Source organism: Charadrius vociferus, unplaced genomic scaffold (assembly GCF_000708025.1).
Source record: "Charadrius vociferus isolate BGI_N301 unplaced genomic scaffold, ASM70802v2 scaffold278, whole genome shotgun sequence".
In the NCBI taxonomy this organism is placed as follows: Eukaryota; Metazoa; Chordata; class Aves; order Charadriiformes; family Charadriidae; genus Charadrius; species Charadrius vociferus.
This window is the reverse complement of record NW_009649705.1, coordinates 2224687-2239480: the sequence shown is the minus strand read 5'-3', so window position 1 is coordinate 2239480 and position 14794 is coordinate 2224687. Positions and strand designations below refer to the sequence as shown.

Below are 14794 nucleotides of genomic sequence, written 5' to 3'. Positions count from 1 at the left end.
CGCTACGTTTCTGGGAGTAATGGCCACTTGGTATTCCACTGCAGTTTCAGTCTGAATTGGTGTATACCATCTGGCTCAGTTTCTGGGAGTAATGGCCACTTGGTATTTCACTGCAGTTTCAGTCTGAATTGGTGTTTACCTGGCTCAATTCTCAGTTCTGACATAAAGTGCCATGAAGTATCTGCATAGTCCCATTGCAAAAGTAGTTCAAATGGTAAAGGCACAGGTAAAGTTTCAACAGAAGCTGGAATTTGAAGCAAGCAGAGAAGCTGCCGGCAGCCTACCATGACAGTTGTAATGAGGAGGGGGGTGCCTCAACTCTGAAAAGTTGTTTTTAATTGATTAGCAGTCACTTTTTTGGTAATTTTTATCAAGAAAAATATTCATGAATCATATTGTCTTAAGGTATGCCACCCAACAGCTGTCAAGAATGGTAGTCTCAAACCTCGTGGCCTCCAGGCCCATTGCTGCTTTGGACTTATCATGGTGCTCAACTCCTCCTGCAGACAGCAGACTCCATGAACTAAACTAGAAATTTAATCATGCAAAATCATGAATAATTTCCTGCTTCATTACCTGCTTAATTTTCTGAATCAGCTCAGTGTAGGTCAGATTAATGCCAGTGTTGGTGCAAAGTAGAGAGGATAGGAAGAGGACTGGTTGCTGTTAGGCTTGCCTAGCTGAGAAAATACCTGAAAAACTCAGAATAGCGAAGTTTTTCCTTTCCTTCTTTTCCAAAGAAATGTACCAGCAACATGGTATTAACACCACAGCTTTCCAGTTCTGCTACCTATAAAATAAAAAACTGTATGATTAATTATTATGCATTGTATGATTATTAATTATTAATTATTCACCACAAATCTGGAAATATTTATTTGAACCGGAATTTCACAAGACATACTTGCAATTTTATTACTGTTCCCAAAGCTATCACACAAGACCTCAGAGCTGAATAATTCTTCCACATCAACTGCTAACTGTATCATATGTTCTGCTTCTAATATTCTGCATGAAAGATGAGTACAATTTACAACCACCTTTGGTGTATTTTATTATTAGAATTGAGAAGGTTGCTGGTTAAACCTTTAAAAACCTTTATGACTAGGTGAATAGAGGCTTTAAATATAGTTAACATCTTTGTAAAATATAGTTAACATCTTTCTAAAAAAGTTCTTGTTCAGGTATTTCTAATTTGTTACAGCCATTTAAAAAAATTCATGATAGTCTAAGAAACAAAACTAGAAAAATAAAAATGTTCACAGTGCTCAATTGTAATATGGTCTTACGCGACTTCTTGCAAATTTTCAATGTTAGTGACTTTTCTCTGTATTTTTTAAATCTGATGAAAAGATTTCTGTAGAAAAAGGATGCACATTATTTCGACTCAACAGCATCTTTAGCAAGCCTAAAACCACACATAATGCTGGATTTCTGTTCTATTCTTCTTTCAGCACTAGCATACTGGCATTTCTTTGAACGCAACAAAACACTAAGCAACATGAAGAGAGATTTTTTTTTGTAAGTCCGGAGGGATTTCAACAAACTATTCTTATGACATCTAAATAGCCTCTGTGTCTTTTATCTGGTTGAAGAGGTAAGATGAAAGACAAGAGTCTATTCATAAGATTTAATACTAATGGTTATTTAGCTTTCAGCATCATCAATAACAAGTCCCATTAGTCCACTGTGTATTTCATGCTTACTGCATATGTGACACAGTTATTTTATAGTTAAAGAGGTAACATTCCTCATTTCTACTGCAAGCTACAAGTCACTAAATGCCAGTGATACGAGTTATGTATGAGCGAATCCAGAAAAAAAAACTTTTCAAGCCATATGCAAACTGTACTTATTGAACTTTTATCATTTAACTGCAGGCAAAGATACCTGACCACAAGGTCCATCCTTCTGAAGTTTAAACACTTCAGATTACTGTGAAGACTGATGCATAAACATTGGTATATGCTTTTTGAAAGTCAAAAGTTAAACATTCATGTATGCTTATTTGAAATTCAAACCCAAACTATTTATGTCAGAATGCAAAGTTTTCCAAGAAGAGACAGAGAATAAACCACATATTTCTCACTGCAGCGAGATTCTAATCTGCTTTTTGTGGTTTTTGCTTACATGTTTAAAGGAGTCCTTAGAAACGCAAGAAATACATTTGCTGATGAAATTTTAAAAACTGAACTCATGAGTACACAATTTAATGCTTCCAATTTAATTACACCATATTAAAATCAGTGTTGCATTGAAAACAAATTGAAAAATGAGGTTTAAAACAACCTTTTAAAAACTAAGTCTGTGTCAGAAAATGTTTTTTTCTTCTATTCATGCTTCTTTAGTTATAAGCTAGAAGAAGACATACAAACAATCTCATCTTATCTAAGATGACAAAGCCTATCCCTGGATTTATAACAAATATGCACCTACTTGTTGGCTACCCTCTTTATCAGTTGAAATTCCAAAGTGGAATTGGCAGATGTCCAAACACCATGTTAGTGAGAGTTAAATGTATTTTAAAACTACAAAACAGTACATTTCTTTAAAACAGAACATGCAATAGGAGACCACAGAGACTACAGCTTAAGGGTAAAATTTCAAAAAATTGCTTTTCCTAGAGTTAATGCTATTAAATTAAAGTACATGTTAGTACATAATTCCTTTTTGTCCACAGAATCATTAGGAGCTTTTGCTGCTGAACTGTATAAATTAGTACTGACATGACAAATCTTTGTTAGAAGATAATGAGAGCTCTGTTAATATTTCCAACACCTCACCCTCCTAAGCTTAGGTAAAAGAATAACTTACATTTGGAATGTCTCTCTTGGCAATGAGAATGAAATGGTAACCTAATCCTGGAGCTCTATAAAGGACCAGACTGGTAGCTTTGAGTCACAGAGCTGCTATCTAAATTGAGTGAAAGTTTGTATTCTGGTGTATCTGGTGGCTTCAGCTCCAGGAGGGTGCACCACTACACCCTCTGGGGCTGCGCGCCTTACAGAAAGCTGAGGCAGAGAGTGCAGAAAAGATGGTGATGTTCTGAGTCTCATCTTGACACAAGCATGGGATGGAGCAGGGACACGTATCTCAACTGGGGAACTCAGATATGTTCCAGGGTCCATTGATTCTGACGAAGAATCCCAAAGACCAAGCTCTGATGCCACGCAAGTCTATATGAACTAATGAACATGTGTGTACATATTACAAACATGGGCTTATTTTCCTAGAGTAATATTAACACCTCGTACACTTTTCAAAAGCACCATCAACTGCTGAATTATGCAATAATTCCTTTTTAAGCAAGATCAGATAACATTTATTCCTCATGACCCAGACTGTTAACATAGAAGCCTGATGCTGCAAACACTGAGTCACGGGCACAGACCTACCTAATCCTGCAGCTCCCCACTGAGCTTCTGACATTTAGGACCTGATACTGCTGCAAGTAGCAACAAGTGCCACTGAGAAGAAACTTATCACACAGTGAGACAGGATTTTCAGAATAATGTACCTAACTGATTTTCAAAACTCATCTGAAATGTTAATAGACTTACTGTCTCTAGATTCTTACCACCTTTCATTGCAGAATTTGCCTGAGGCATGACTGGAAAGCATTCATCATGATTAAATCTGTAATATATTCCTTGTTCTCTTACTTGCTTCCTGGGAGATGGTATTTGCTGTGCAATATCTTCTTTTGATAGAAATTGTAAAAATAATACATATTTTGGACTGAAATTTTTTTTGGTTAAGATAGAAGTAGAGTGAATTGACGAAGAACAGGGGTGGAAAAGAGAGGAGGGTCAAAGAGACCAATATCTTAGTTTCTGTCTGCTAGTGATGTCTCAAATCTTTCCAAAAGTAAGACTAAATCTTTGCAAATTTTTCTGAGACCACTTCCCTGAAATGCTCTTTGTTTTTCAGCTGCTAGGTCAGTCAATTCATCATGCCAGGCTTCCATCCCTGGAGGCAATTTAGACTTCAATCTAAGCAGCCTAGCCTAAAACACTGCTCAAGAACATCCAGCTTTCTGTCATTTTGAGAGTCTCTAAGATGTTGGGATATATCCTCCAACTCAGTTCTGGGAAGAAGGTTTAAAAGATGTATCCATTATTAAATTAATCCTACCAGGTACAGCCAGTCAAAAGAACCATGAACGGGCAAGCTAGTGGGACCAGGACATCTAGATCTCCAAAAGCAGTCTTTTTTGGAAAAGCCCAGCCAGCCTCAAGTGGACACCAGAATGAACAATGTCATCATTTTAGGGTGAATCAGCTTTAGTCATGTACTAAAGTTTTTCATGTTTCGCAAGGCACTTTCTTAAGAGGTAGGATTCAAGAATACATCAGGTCTGATACAGACAGGGTAAACTGTACACATTTTTTTTCCTCCAGAGGCTATAACTGACAATATCTGTGAAGAAATCCGATGGGGCGTTTTCTAAGCAATGAGCAGCTTATACCCAGCATTCAACAACATCCAGCATTCCCATTATCTGGGGATTAGTGGTTTTTTAATGACAACTAATGCCACAGAATGGCTATGCTGTACTGTCAGTGCCTCTAGCAAGGAAGAAGATGTAACGTCATGGACGTCCTGAGCTTTCAGTGTGTCACCCACGGTTCTGCATCAATTCATGGGAGGTACAGAATAAAAACGTTTTCCAGACAACTGTGCTAAAGCTAATCTGGGAGCAGACGTTGTAGGAGATACTTTATGCCAAAAATAGGAACAGGTTCAAACTAGTCTCGTCACCAGCAGGTTGAGAGGGACCAGAACCTGCTGTTCAAGCAGTCAGGGAATGGCACTGTTGCACTGCAAAGCCCGAGGCTGCCTGACCAGTGCACCGCTGGCAGCAGGGAAAAGCAGCTTCTATACACAGTTGGGGACAGTCCCTCACAAGAATTCAGGCCCTGCCTCCCTGTCGTGCCGTGGACCCCCCTCAGGAGCTATGACATTCAGTGAAGCATGCTCTTTTGATTAACGTGGACTTGGCCTCAAAGGAGGAGCACACCCAATCTCAGCATGAGCAAACCTCCTCCCTTTCGGCGCTAAAACTGATTCAGATGGACTGTGACCAATTCCCCCACCTTGCTGTCCAAAAGCGTCCCCAGGCAGTCCCTGTTTGGGCTGCCATCCCAAGTTTCAGTTATCACAAAATGCGAACTGAGCATGCTTACATGCACCATTTCCAGTTTATTCCAATTAATTTTACAAGCAAAGGCACTAGGTAGCCTTCAGAGATTATGACCAGATTCTTACTCTCTCGAATCAAGGACTAAAGCTTAGTGCAAAGCTGTTAGTGTGCCTTCCCCAGCCTGTCAGGAGCCCACACTGCTATCTGCCTTCTCTAGCTATAAGGTTTAAAGCCCTTCAGACTACGTCAAGTAGCAGAGACTAAAGGGGTAGCCTTGCCTCGCACATCTGTGCAATGGAAAGCACAACATGCTTCCAGATGAATTCCTCGTGGGAGCCACTTTTGCTATCCGAGCCAAATTTAATATATGTGCAGAACAGGTACTTAGAAAGATGTCAGAAAGCGTGTTTCTTTGTCTCTCTTGAGGTTATAAAGTCATCAGATCATGTGGAAAACCAAAATAATTTCCTTCTCCGTGAGGTAAACAGCAATGCAGCAGTTTTTAAATAGCTTAATATTTTGTGTAGATATAGCGCTCAGGGACATAGTTTAGTGGTGGGCTTGTCAGCGTTAGGTTGATGATTGGACTAGATGATCTTACAGGTCTTTTCCAACCTAGGAGATTCTGTGATTCTGTGATTTTGACGCCACACGGCTTGGTTCTTTATGGGGTTTACCTGCCTGGAGAGCTTCTTTTAAAGCACACAGGAACATTGCAGTGCTCCTTGATCTAAAGTACCTAAAAGCTTTTCAACAGATTTCAATGTTAATCTGCTGATATAAAAAATACACATTTATGTTGGAAAAGATAGGTCAAGAAAAAAATGTGCATTGCATCTGAACTGAGAGGTGACAAGATTAATGACACACTCTTTTGGAGAGGGATATTAATTTTAGTCTTGGACCAGATTCTTGCAAAATTCTATGTGCTGCACCCCTGTTACAGAGTACTACTGCATGAGAAGAGCATAGCTCTCAACCACCATCTTCCCCCTTCAGTTTAGGCAGTCTTTAGTTATTCTGGCCCAGAGCTCTGCAGACTTTGAAGCTATGGACAGAAAACTTTAAACTAATTAGAAATTCTAGGGAGCAGATGGGCAGGTTACGATGGCCCACAGAGTCTCTGTGGCTGAGGAGATGCATTGCAATGCTGCAATGTCTGAAGGTCCAAGTGTAAAAACCTTGTGCTGACCAACTAGGTGGTGATAAACGTGTGAATGACTGATGTCATTCATTGCTGTTAGGACAACAAAAACAACAACAAAAAAAAGAAAAGACAGACAAGTAGACAGGTTAAAACAACTGATACACAATCAATAGGAAAATATCCATGTGTGGGTCTAAAAGTATACTGCTTATAGTCAGGCTGAATTTTAGTTCAAAAGTTTTCCGTTTAAAAGAGATTAATACAGCTGAGTCCCCAAGTACTCGTTAAACGTTTTAAAAAAAAACATGTAAATGAGATACTTTGTATGAAAATGTGTTCATTACGGAATCCAGAATCATATGTTTAATCATTTGGAAATTAGACAATGCACTTATTATTTCCCAACATGAATTCAGTTTTAAGAACAAATACAGAACATTCTGTATTGTAATTCCTTTCCTAACAATAGCTAAAATTATTTTCTAAGTTTAGCCATTACACAAAGCATATTAATTTAGAGGTATTGAAACTACTTGATAACTCATTAATCTAAATTGAAGGGCCCAAGAGCAAAGTCCTTGATCTACACGACTGCGCTGTACTGTAGATATCAGCAACCATTAGCATTGTTTTCACTACCAGAACGTTAATGCACCTGTCACTATTACAGTATCCTTTTAAGGAACTCAGGGCGTTAATACAAAAGCAACTAGTGCTGTTCACCGAGCAACACCTTCTTCAAAACACACCAAACTCTTCTAGCTCATGCACTTTCCTGTAACACTCTGCACCACTTCCAGGTGAGGAGTCTGCCTCTCCTCTTCTGTGAAGCACGGCCAAGTGCTCAGCTGGATGTCTCAGTGAAGCAGAACAGTTGTGCTAGGAAGCCAGGTGCAGTATCTTCTCCGGGCTATGGGAAGATGGCTGAGGTGAGATAGTCACTGCTTCTGTTGACTTCTGCACCATTTTCTCCAGTCTAGTTAGAAAGAACCAGGCTGCCAGTCTTGTAAGTCTGCATCTCTCCTTCACTGTCTGCACGCATGCCTGGGCTATGAGTAAATCAGATTGCCTGCTCTGCAAAAGTCAGCGTGGAACTTCCCAAAAGACTGGGCTGGTTAAGGCCAGGCTTTTGGCTTTTCTTCCAGCACCAATTATAACATTGGAAAAATAAAATCCCTCAACTGAAATATATTTAATCTGGATAACCAAGTCCACTGCCATCCCATTCAAGGGCCATTACTACGTGGCGAAATTATGAATTTTAGATATGTAAGTCAAAGTCTCAGTAAAAGAGGGAGAGATACAAGCACCCTGGGAGCAAACGAACTACTTTTTCTTTTCCTAATACAGTATCTCAATGAGTATTAAGTGGTATCCTCATACAGTAAATGAATGACTGGGACCTCTGTCTACAGACTGCACAGGGAACACACCTGGATATACCTGGTGGTTAAATAAACTTGCAGACTACCATTTATACCTTATTTTTATAAGTCAGTGACGTTTTCCATTTGGTATCAGAGACCAGCAAACTCCTACACAAATTGTGAAACTGTTGTGGAAATAAAGAACTATCCCAAATACCAAACTTCTGTTGCAGTATCTCAGCTTCCAAAGAACACAGTCAATTTAAAAAACATATTTTTATGCTTTATCTGCAGTGCTTGACAGTAATACTATGACTACTGTAATTATTCAAAATAATGGGTAAACATGCACTGTGTAGTCAGATTCACTGCTTATAATCAACTTCTTTTGTGAGAGACAGAGACAGGAAAGAAAATAAAAATTCAAAGAAAAGTGATAATTTGGACTTTGCCAAGCAGAAATATAGAGACTAGAAGAATTTCAAGATAGCTGTACTCTTTAATTCTTCTTTTGAGCAGACTATAATTCCATTTGTAATCTGCTAAGAAACCGTATTAACTAATATTTTCTGGTTACAACAACTTCAGATTTTTCTCAATGGAGAATTCTGAAGACAAAATTTGAAGCAAGACAAAAACAAAATCGAGACATTCAGGCTCAGGTATTTAATTAGCTCCCAAAAAGCTTATGCATTTATAACTAAATCTGTCCAACTGTATCAAAGTTTCTCTGGAAATTTTATACTATAGCTGTGCATTCATGCAGAATAAAGATCTTTTTTCTTTCACTCTCATGGCAGTTAAGTCTCAATTGAAACTGGTTTTGAGGAGCAGACAGCCCTATTAATCCTAGTTATTTTAATCTGGTGATTGATGAAAAGATTCAGGAAGGCATAAGGTTGTTAGTCAGTCAAACGATTTTTAACTGAACTCCGGATGCATACTGAGGGAGCAAAACTCTTATGCATCACAAGACAGTTTTAGTTTATGCCTAGTAAATATTCAAGGTGTTGGCAATAGTGCCACTTCCCTTTTTTCCCAGGCAGGAGAAAAAGGTTAGAACACAAGCTGGACCAACTCTTTGTAGAAACTGCTGACGCATGATAAGGTTTATAAAGCAGAGCCCTGCCTAAATTTCTGATTGAATGCTTCCAACATGAGCAGTCGCTGTCCTACGCCTAATCACCCATTTTCAGTTTACAGTTGAAAACGAGTTTGTGGTGAGAACAATATCCCTCAGTTCCACTATCCAATTTAAGCACACAACTACAGTAGTGCTGCTGATGGAAGCAGCACCTGATAGTAATAGCTGGAGATAATCCAGCTGTAGTCTTCCCCTCTTTCGCTCCAGTTCATCAGCTGCTTCTGAGGTGTTTTCAGTATGGTCAGGACTTCCACCTCTCTGTTTTCAGTCTCATTCAATCTCATCCAGGCTACAGAATACCTTGTCTCTGTGCTAACTAGAGACTGAAGAAGAGATGGCAGCTAGCAAAGACTCTGCCGAAGGAAGAAGGTAGGTTACACTGGCAGGATTTGGGGAAAACAAACAGAAGAGAGCAGGCATTTACCTGCTCCTTTCACGGACGAGCTGTATTTGCCATTTGCTAATGGTCTGCAATCCAGTGAAACTTCTAACTCAGGTGGAAGATCATACTCTTAAGATTGTTTCTTCTTCTGGTCTGCGTCTAAGCCATTTCTGTCTGGAAGTGGACCTAACTAAAGTAATCCCTGCCTTTGCCACCTCAATGACAGCAACTACTTTTCAAACCAACTCAGAATAAGCTGATATGACTGCAATAGCAGCACTTAGGTAAGTTTAAGGTATCAATTTCTATCTGAAAAGCCATCTTTTCTCATATGGCAATCCAGAGTTTTTTTCTGAGGTTTTCATAAACAGAAGAGAGTTACTCTGAAACAGAGGCTTACTAAATAATGGAGTGACCACACAGTAATAAAATATAGTAATTGCATACATTTCATCAAGAGATCCAGAAATGACATTTTTCTTTCCCAGTTAGAAAGCAGTTGACAAATCATGCACTTTCAATTAAAGTACTAATACTGATGCTTATATACTTATCTAAAAACTCTGAAAAAAAACAGAAGTTCATGGGAAATATGACAATGCTTTTGTAAATAGAAATGTATCTCAATTTCGTACCCGAAATACTGTATCGTCTCCAGCTGTTTTCACATCATCTTCCTTCCCAATGATTCTCTGTAGCTGTATTTGTTAAAACATGAAAAAAAACACAGGAAAGTTACAAATTTGGTCATACAAGAGTCTCATTTTTCAGAAACTTGCATTAATTTCACCTTTTCTTCATTATAAAGTCATTATGTTTCTGCAAGGTTCTTCAGTCATGACAAAATATTTGCATACTTAAGGATATTTTGCTATTCAGACATACTTTTTCCCAGGAATGTCTTATCTACTTTGGTTAATATAGTCAAGCAGAGCATGTGAATCTATCTCTTGCAACCCAGCGCTTACTCTATTTTTAGAGATTTTCTTCCACTTAGCATAAATAATGGAATAAAAGCTTAGCATTTATTCCATAAGACTTTAAAACTCAGGGGTATAACATCAAGGGTCACTCGGGAAATAAAAATTAACCTGTGATTTTCACGCTGTCCTCCTAGGCAGCTTTGCATAGTTCTGCTACAGACATGATCTTCTAGACAGGAAAAACATACCTGTTCAAATGAGGTGCCATACAACTAACAACAAAGAGGAATTTCATTAAATAAGCAAATGCATTTTCAGAACTGGCATTAAGCAGAATGTGGTTTGAGTTTTGCCTCCAGCCCACAAATAAATGAATCTTGAATGAGTTAGCTAAGAAGACTTTTTTTTGTAGTGAAATGACTCACATTTAAAAACATAACTTCCACTGTCCCAAGTACAGCTTTAAGCTAATATAGAAAGTGTTTTAATTTGCAGCAGCTCAAGTATATCTTAGCTGCAAGGTTTCTTTGACTGTATTTTTGCTTGGAAGGTCAACACTGCCACAAGAATGAGTGATTTAACTTAGCACAGGGTATACCTACCTTTCACAGACATGTGCACGAATCCTCAAAAGGACAGCAAAAACAAAAGAAAAAGGGACTTATTACATTTCAGGTATAGATATGGACTTACACCGAGCATTCTGGAGTCGGAGACTTTAGGAAAGATGCTTTTAATGCTCAGGGTTTTCGAATCTGCTGGTTTACTTCTGAAACATTTCTGAGTGATTCCTCACCCTGCCCATTAAAACTAGGAAAAAAAATCCATGACCAAATTTGCACAGCTATGATTTTGTGGGGTTTACCAATCTCTTCTTAGTTTTTTTTTTTTTTTCCTTTTTTTGCTGTGTTGTTCAGAGAAGCTTGTAAGTAGTAAGTAGGAAAAAAAATGCTAACTGTGTTACCAAAGGTCTTCCCTTCGCCTTCAAATTTTCACTAATTCACCTGTGCTGTTTTTTTTCACAGCCTCAGTTTTTGAGTTCCTCAGCATAGTTACTTTCTATTATTATTTTTGAATGGCATTCCTTGATAGTATTTATCAAAATAAATACTGTAAAACAAGACAATTAAACAGCACTAGTTCTTCCAAGTTTCTCCACATTCTTTTTATTTTTGCCCACTTACAAACCAATTGTCTAATACAGTAAAAGCATTATGAATTTCTTCATAGCAAAAAAAGCAATATATGGCTCTGGATAAAAACACAACTGCTTGTCCATATTCTCACTGAAAAATTACATCTTTTCTTACCTGAAAAATCCATCTTTTGCTCACACACAAGAAATACAACTGCAAATACTTTCCAAACAAGAGAAAATATGTTTTTTTTTTCTATTTTGTATTTTATTTTTAAATGACTCTTAAAAAAATCTGCAGAGACTACTAAAGAGCACAGACACACAGTACAACTTTTTTTCACAAGTGTTCTGGAAGATTTAGTTTATATGTTAAACTGTATGTAGATCCTTATAATGCTTGAAACTATTTCCAGTAGTTTGCAGATTTTTTCCAGCACAGTGCGGCAACTAGTCACAAAGGGAGAAGATTTCTGCCCTTGAGAAATGGACTCTAATACTCAACTGCTCCATGTAACATTTAGCTGTACTTAACATTTATATCTGTTCATCATTGGAAGATACTAATGGCTAATTCAAAGATAATGAGATGTATTACGCACAACTGATGCCTCTTTACTAAAGACATACTAAGAAATAATCTTTTGTGAAGATGACAAGAGCTGGCAGAAAGGCTATGTCAGTCATAAAAAAAAAAAAAAAGAATGTTCCAGTTGTTTCAGAGAGGTTAGTGCTTGTGGATGTTCTAGGACCACAGAGGTGTTCTGCACCAAACCACTGCAACTGCTGACAGTGTCAGATGCTGGTTCATTCAGCCCTAGATGAATCTCTACAAGGTTTTTGTGGTACCTACTGTCCAGGACAAGTGTATAAAGACGGTCTATTTAGAAAGTCTAAATCACACAGCTCTTGCATGTGCCATCAGATTTACCATACATCCGTTACCAATATTTTTGAACTGTTATTAATTTTACTTAGAAATCTTTCATCAGGACAGAGTCAGGGAAATTCCTCACTTGCTGGGGATTTGGGGATCTTTGGTGGCCTTATTCTTGATGGGAGGTCTCAGATTAATGTGCATGGGTTATTATGTGCACATCTGGAAATCCCCCTCACCAAGTCTCATGTGAATGTCTTGGAAGTGCAGAGTTCACAGAGGTATCTTACTGTCCTCACAAAGATGCAGATAACATGACTCAGAAATAATTCTTTGCATTCTGGCAGGGGCTGATTAAAGGGTGGCAACTAACACCTGTGAACATGCCATTTCTACCACATCTTCTTCATCTTGGAGTTGCAGGGCACAGCAACAAATCCTTGCGGATGCCCACCTCAAAATACAGACTGCTATGATTCTGGGCCCTAATACTAAGATGTTTCTTATATTGTGAATGTTTACCACTGAAACATGGATGAAGCAGAAATTAAAAACAGATTGGCTTGAACACAAAGAAGAACGGAGGGGAGAGAAGAAGAATCTCTCCCTGGGAAGGGACAGAATTTTAACTCCTACTGGAAACTAAAATGTGCACAGAAATGGAAAGGCTATGGAGGACAAGATGAACTCTCTTCTTCAAAACATGGAATTGGGTTCAAGATCTTTCCTGAACATTAATTTATGCTAGTGAAGAGCACTGAGTATACTGGGAAGTCCTGCATCTCACACTCCTTCAGTGTGTGATTCATACAGGTCTGAACAGCCTATCTCCATCACGTGCTGCAGGCACTAAGGACTTGGGTTGCAGAGTCTGTTTGTCACCCTTCTCCTTTCCTGAATGACTCACGTGACACATCTTGTGCCCATTTATCCCATAACATGTGAGAATTGAGATATACACAATTCAAAGAATGATGGGACAGTTTGCAAACAGAAAGGCAAAGTTCTTACCTCAAAGTTTTTACAGTCTAGATCAACAGATAATGTCGACGTACATAGGTGTCTAATCAGAAGAGGTGACAAAGCAAGAGAATGAAGTAGCACTGAAATTTCTTTTCCCATCACATCCTCCTTACAATAACTGTCTCCTAATTGCTGCTTCTTCACTACTCTTTTCCACTGCCCTTTCCTTACATAAGTTTCCTGATACTATTGTCAAATACAGTGTGGAAATAACTATGGAATAGCTAGATGTATTTTTCTGAGATGCCAACTGGGACAAGACAAACGACAGATTAGCCACACAATATAGAGGCTTTCTATGATGCATACAGAACTAGAGTAATACAGAGATTAACACACAGACATTTTTCCAGATTCTTGCATTCAAAAAATTTTATTTTTAAACCTAACCTATAAAAATCAAGTTTTGCTTTAAAATAGTCGCCACTTATAAATGTTCAGTGAACAGTCATGTGAGAAAACTCATCTTTTGACTAGGTTGCATCCTGGGGGACTTCTTTGAATTTAATGATTCTTGAGAGTTGATATAACAATTTTTATGTTTGTTTTTTTTACCACTCTATATTAATTTATCTATATAGCCCCTAAAGGAAATGCAAGTAACAATCGATCTAACTAGAATAATTTTCATTTAATTTGATTGCCTTATACAGAAATCAAATTATTTTTAATGATTTGTATAATGTTTTCACCTCTACTTTTGATGACTTTCTGTTCTTCATACTGGCTGATTCAATTAGAATTACCTGAAATGGGTAATGGATATTAAATATATGATATACTGTATATCTCCCCAAGAGAGCTGTGCTGTATTTCTGCAAGAATCTGCATATTTGCTTAACCAACACAGTACCTATTTAAAGGAACTATAGTTAACATGGCATTTTGGTGCAGAGGCGATACAGGCTGAACAGGTTCACTGTGCTCATAGACTTACGTTCCCCTGTAACATACTGTTTTGTAGGTGGACAATACAGCCATAACAGACATATTTTGGTGATCAGGGCACTGCTACTCTGATAACAATTCACTAGGATTGTACCAGGTCTGGCAGGTTAAAAATAAAGACTTTAGTTAGAATTTGATTTCTTTTTAATGAGCACAATAATTAGCATTTTAACAGAGCAAATTCTTCATGCCTAAAAGATTTTGTATAGCAACAAATGAGTGTAGGGTATCTGCAGGCTCAGTTACAGGCTTCTGGGAACATTGTCTTGGGAAATGGTCTTATTTATTATTTATGATATATCTTTATTATTATTTACGATAGAGTTTTCGATTCTGGGAGAAGCAAGGAGTGGGGTCAGCAGAACTGCTACCTTGGACTTCTGGAAGGCAGACTTCGGGCTTTTCAGGAGCCTGGTTGACAAAGTCCCCTGGGAGGCAGTCCTCCAGGACAAAGGAGCCCAGGAAGCCTGGATGTTTTTCAAGAAGGAGGTCTTAAAGGCACAGGAGCAGGCTGTCCCCGTGTGCCGAAAGACAAGCTGTCAGGGAAAAAGACTGGCCTGGCTGAACAGGGAGCTAGGGTTGCAACTCAGGGAAAAAAAGAGGATTTATGGCCTTTGGAAGGAAGGACATGCCACTCAAGAGGACTACAAAGAGGTAGTGAGGCTATGTATGGAAAAAATCAGGAGGGCCAAAGCCCAGCTAGAA

The 14794-nt window shown here is 38.3% G+C and overlaps 1 protein-coding gene across 1 annotated transcript in view; it reads right to left on the bottom strand.

The window, feature by feature from the left end:
• Positions 1-14794, bottom strand: part of MICU2 (mitochondrial calcium uptake 2) — a 166435-nt gene that overhangs the window by 13154 nt on the left and 138487 nt on the right. Inside the window, exons 7-8 of the mRNA XM_009890644.1 lie at positions 9819-9881; positions 693-790 (exon numbers count right to left, since the gene is read on the bottom strand). Coding sequence (XP_009888946.1) covers positions 693-790; positions 9819-9881 — 161 coding nt within the window. The remainder of the gene's footprint in view (positions 1-692; positions 791-9818; positions 9882-14794) is intronic.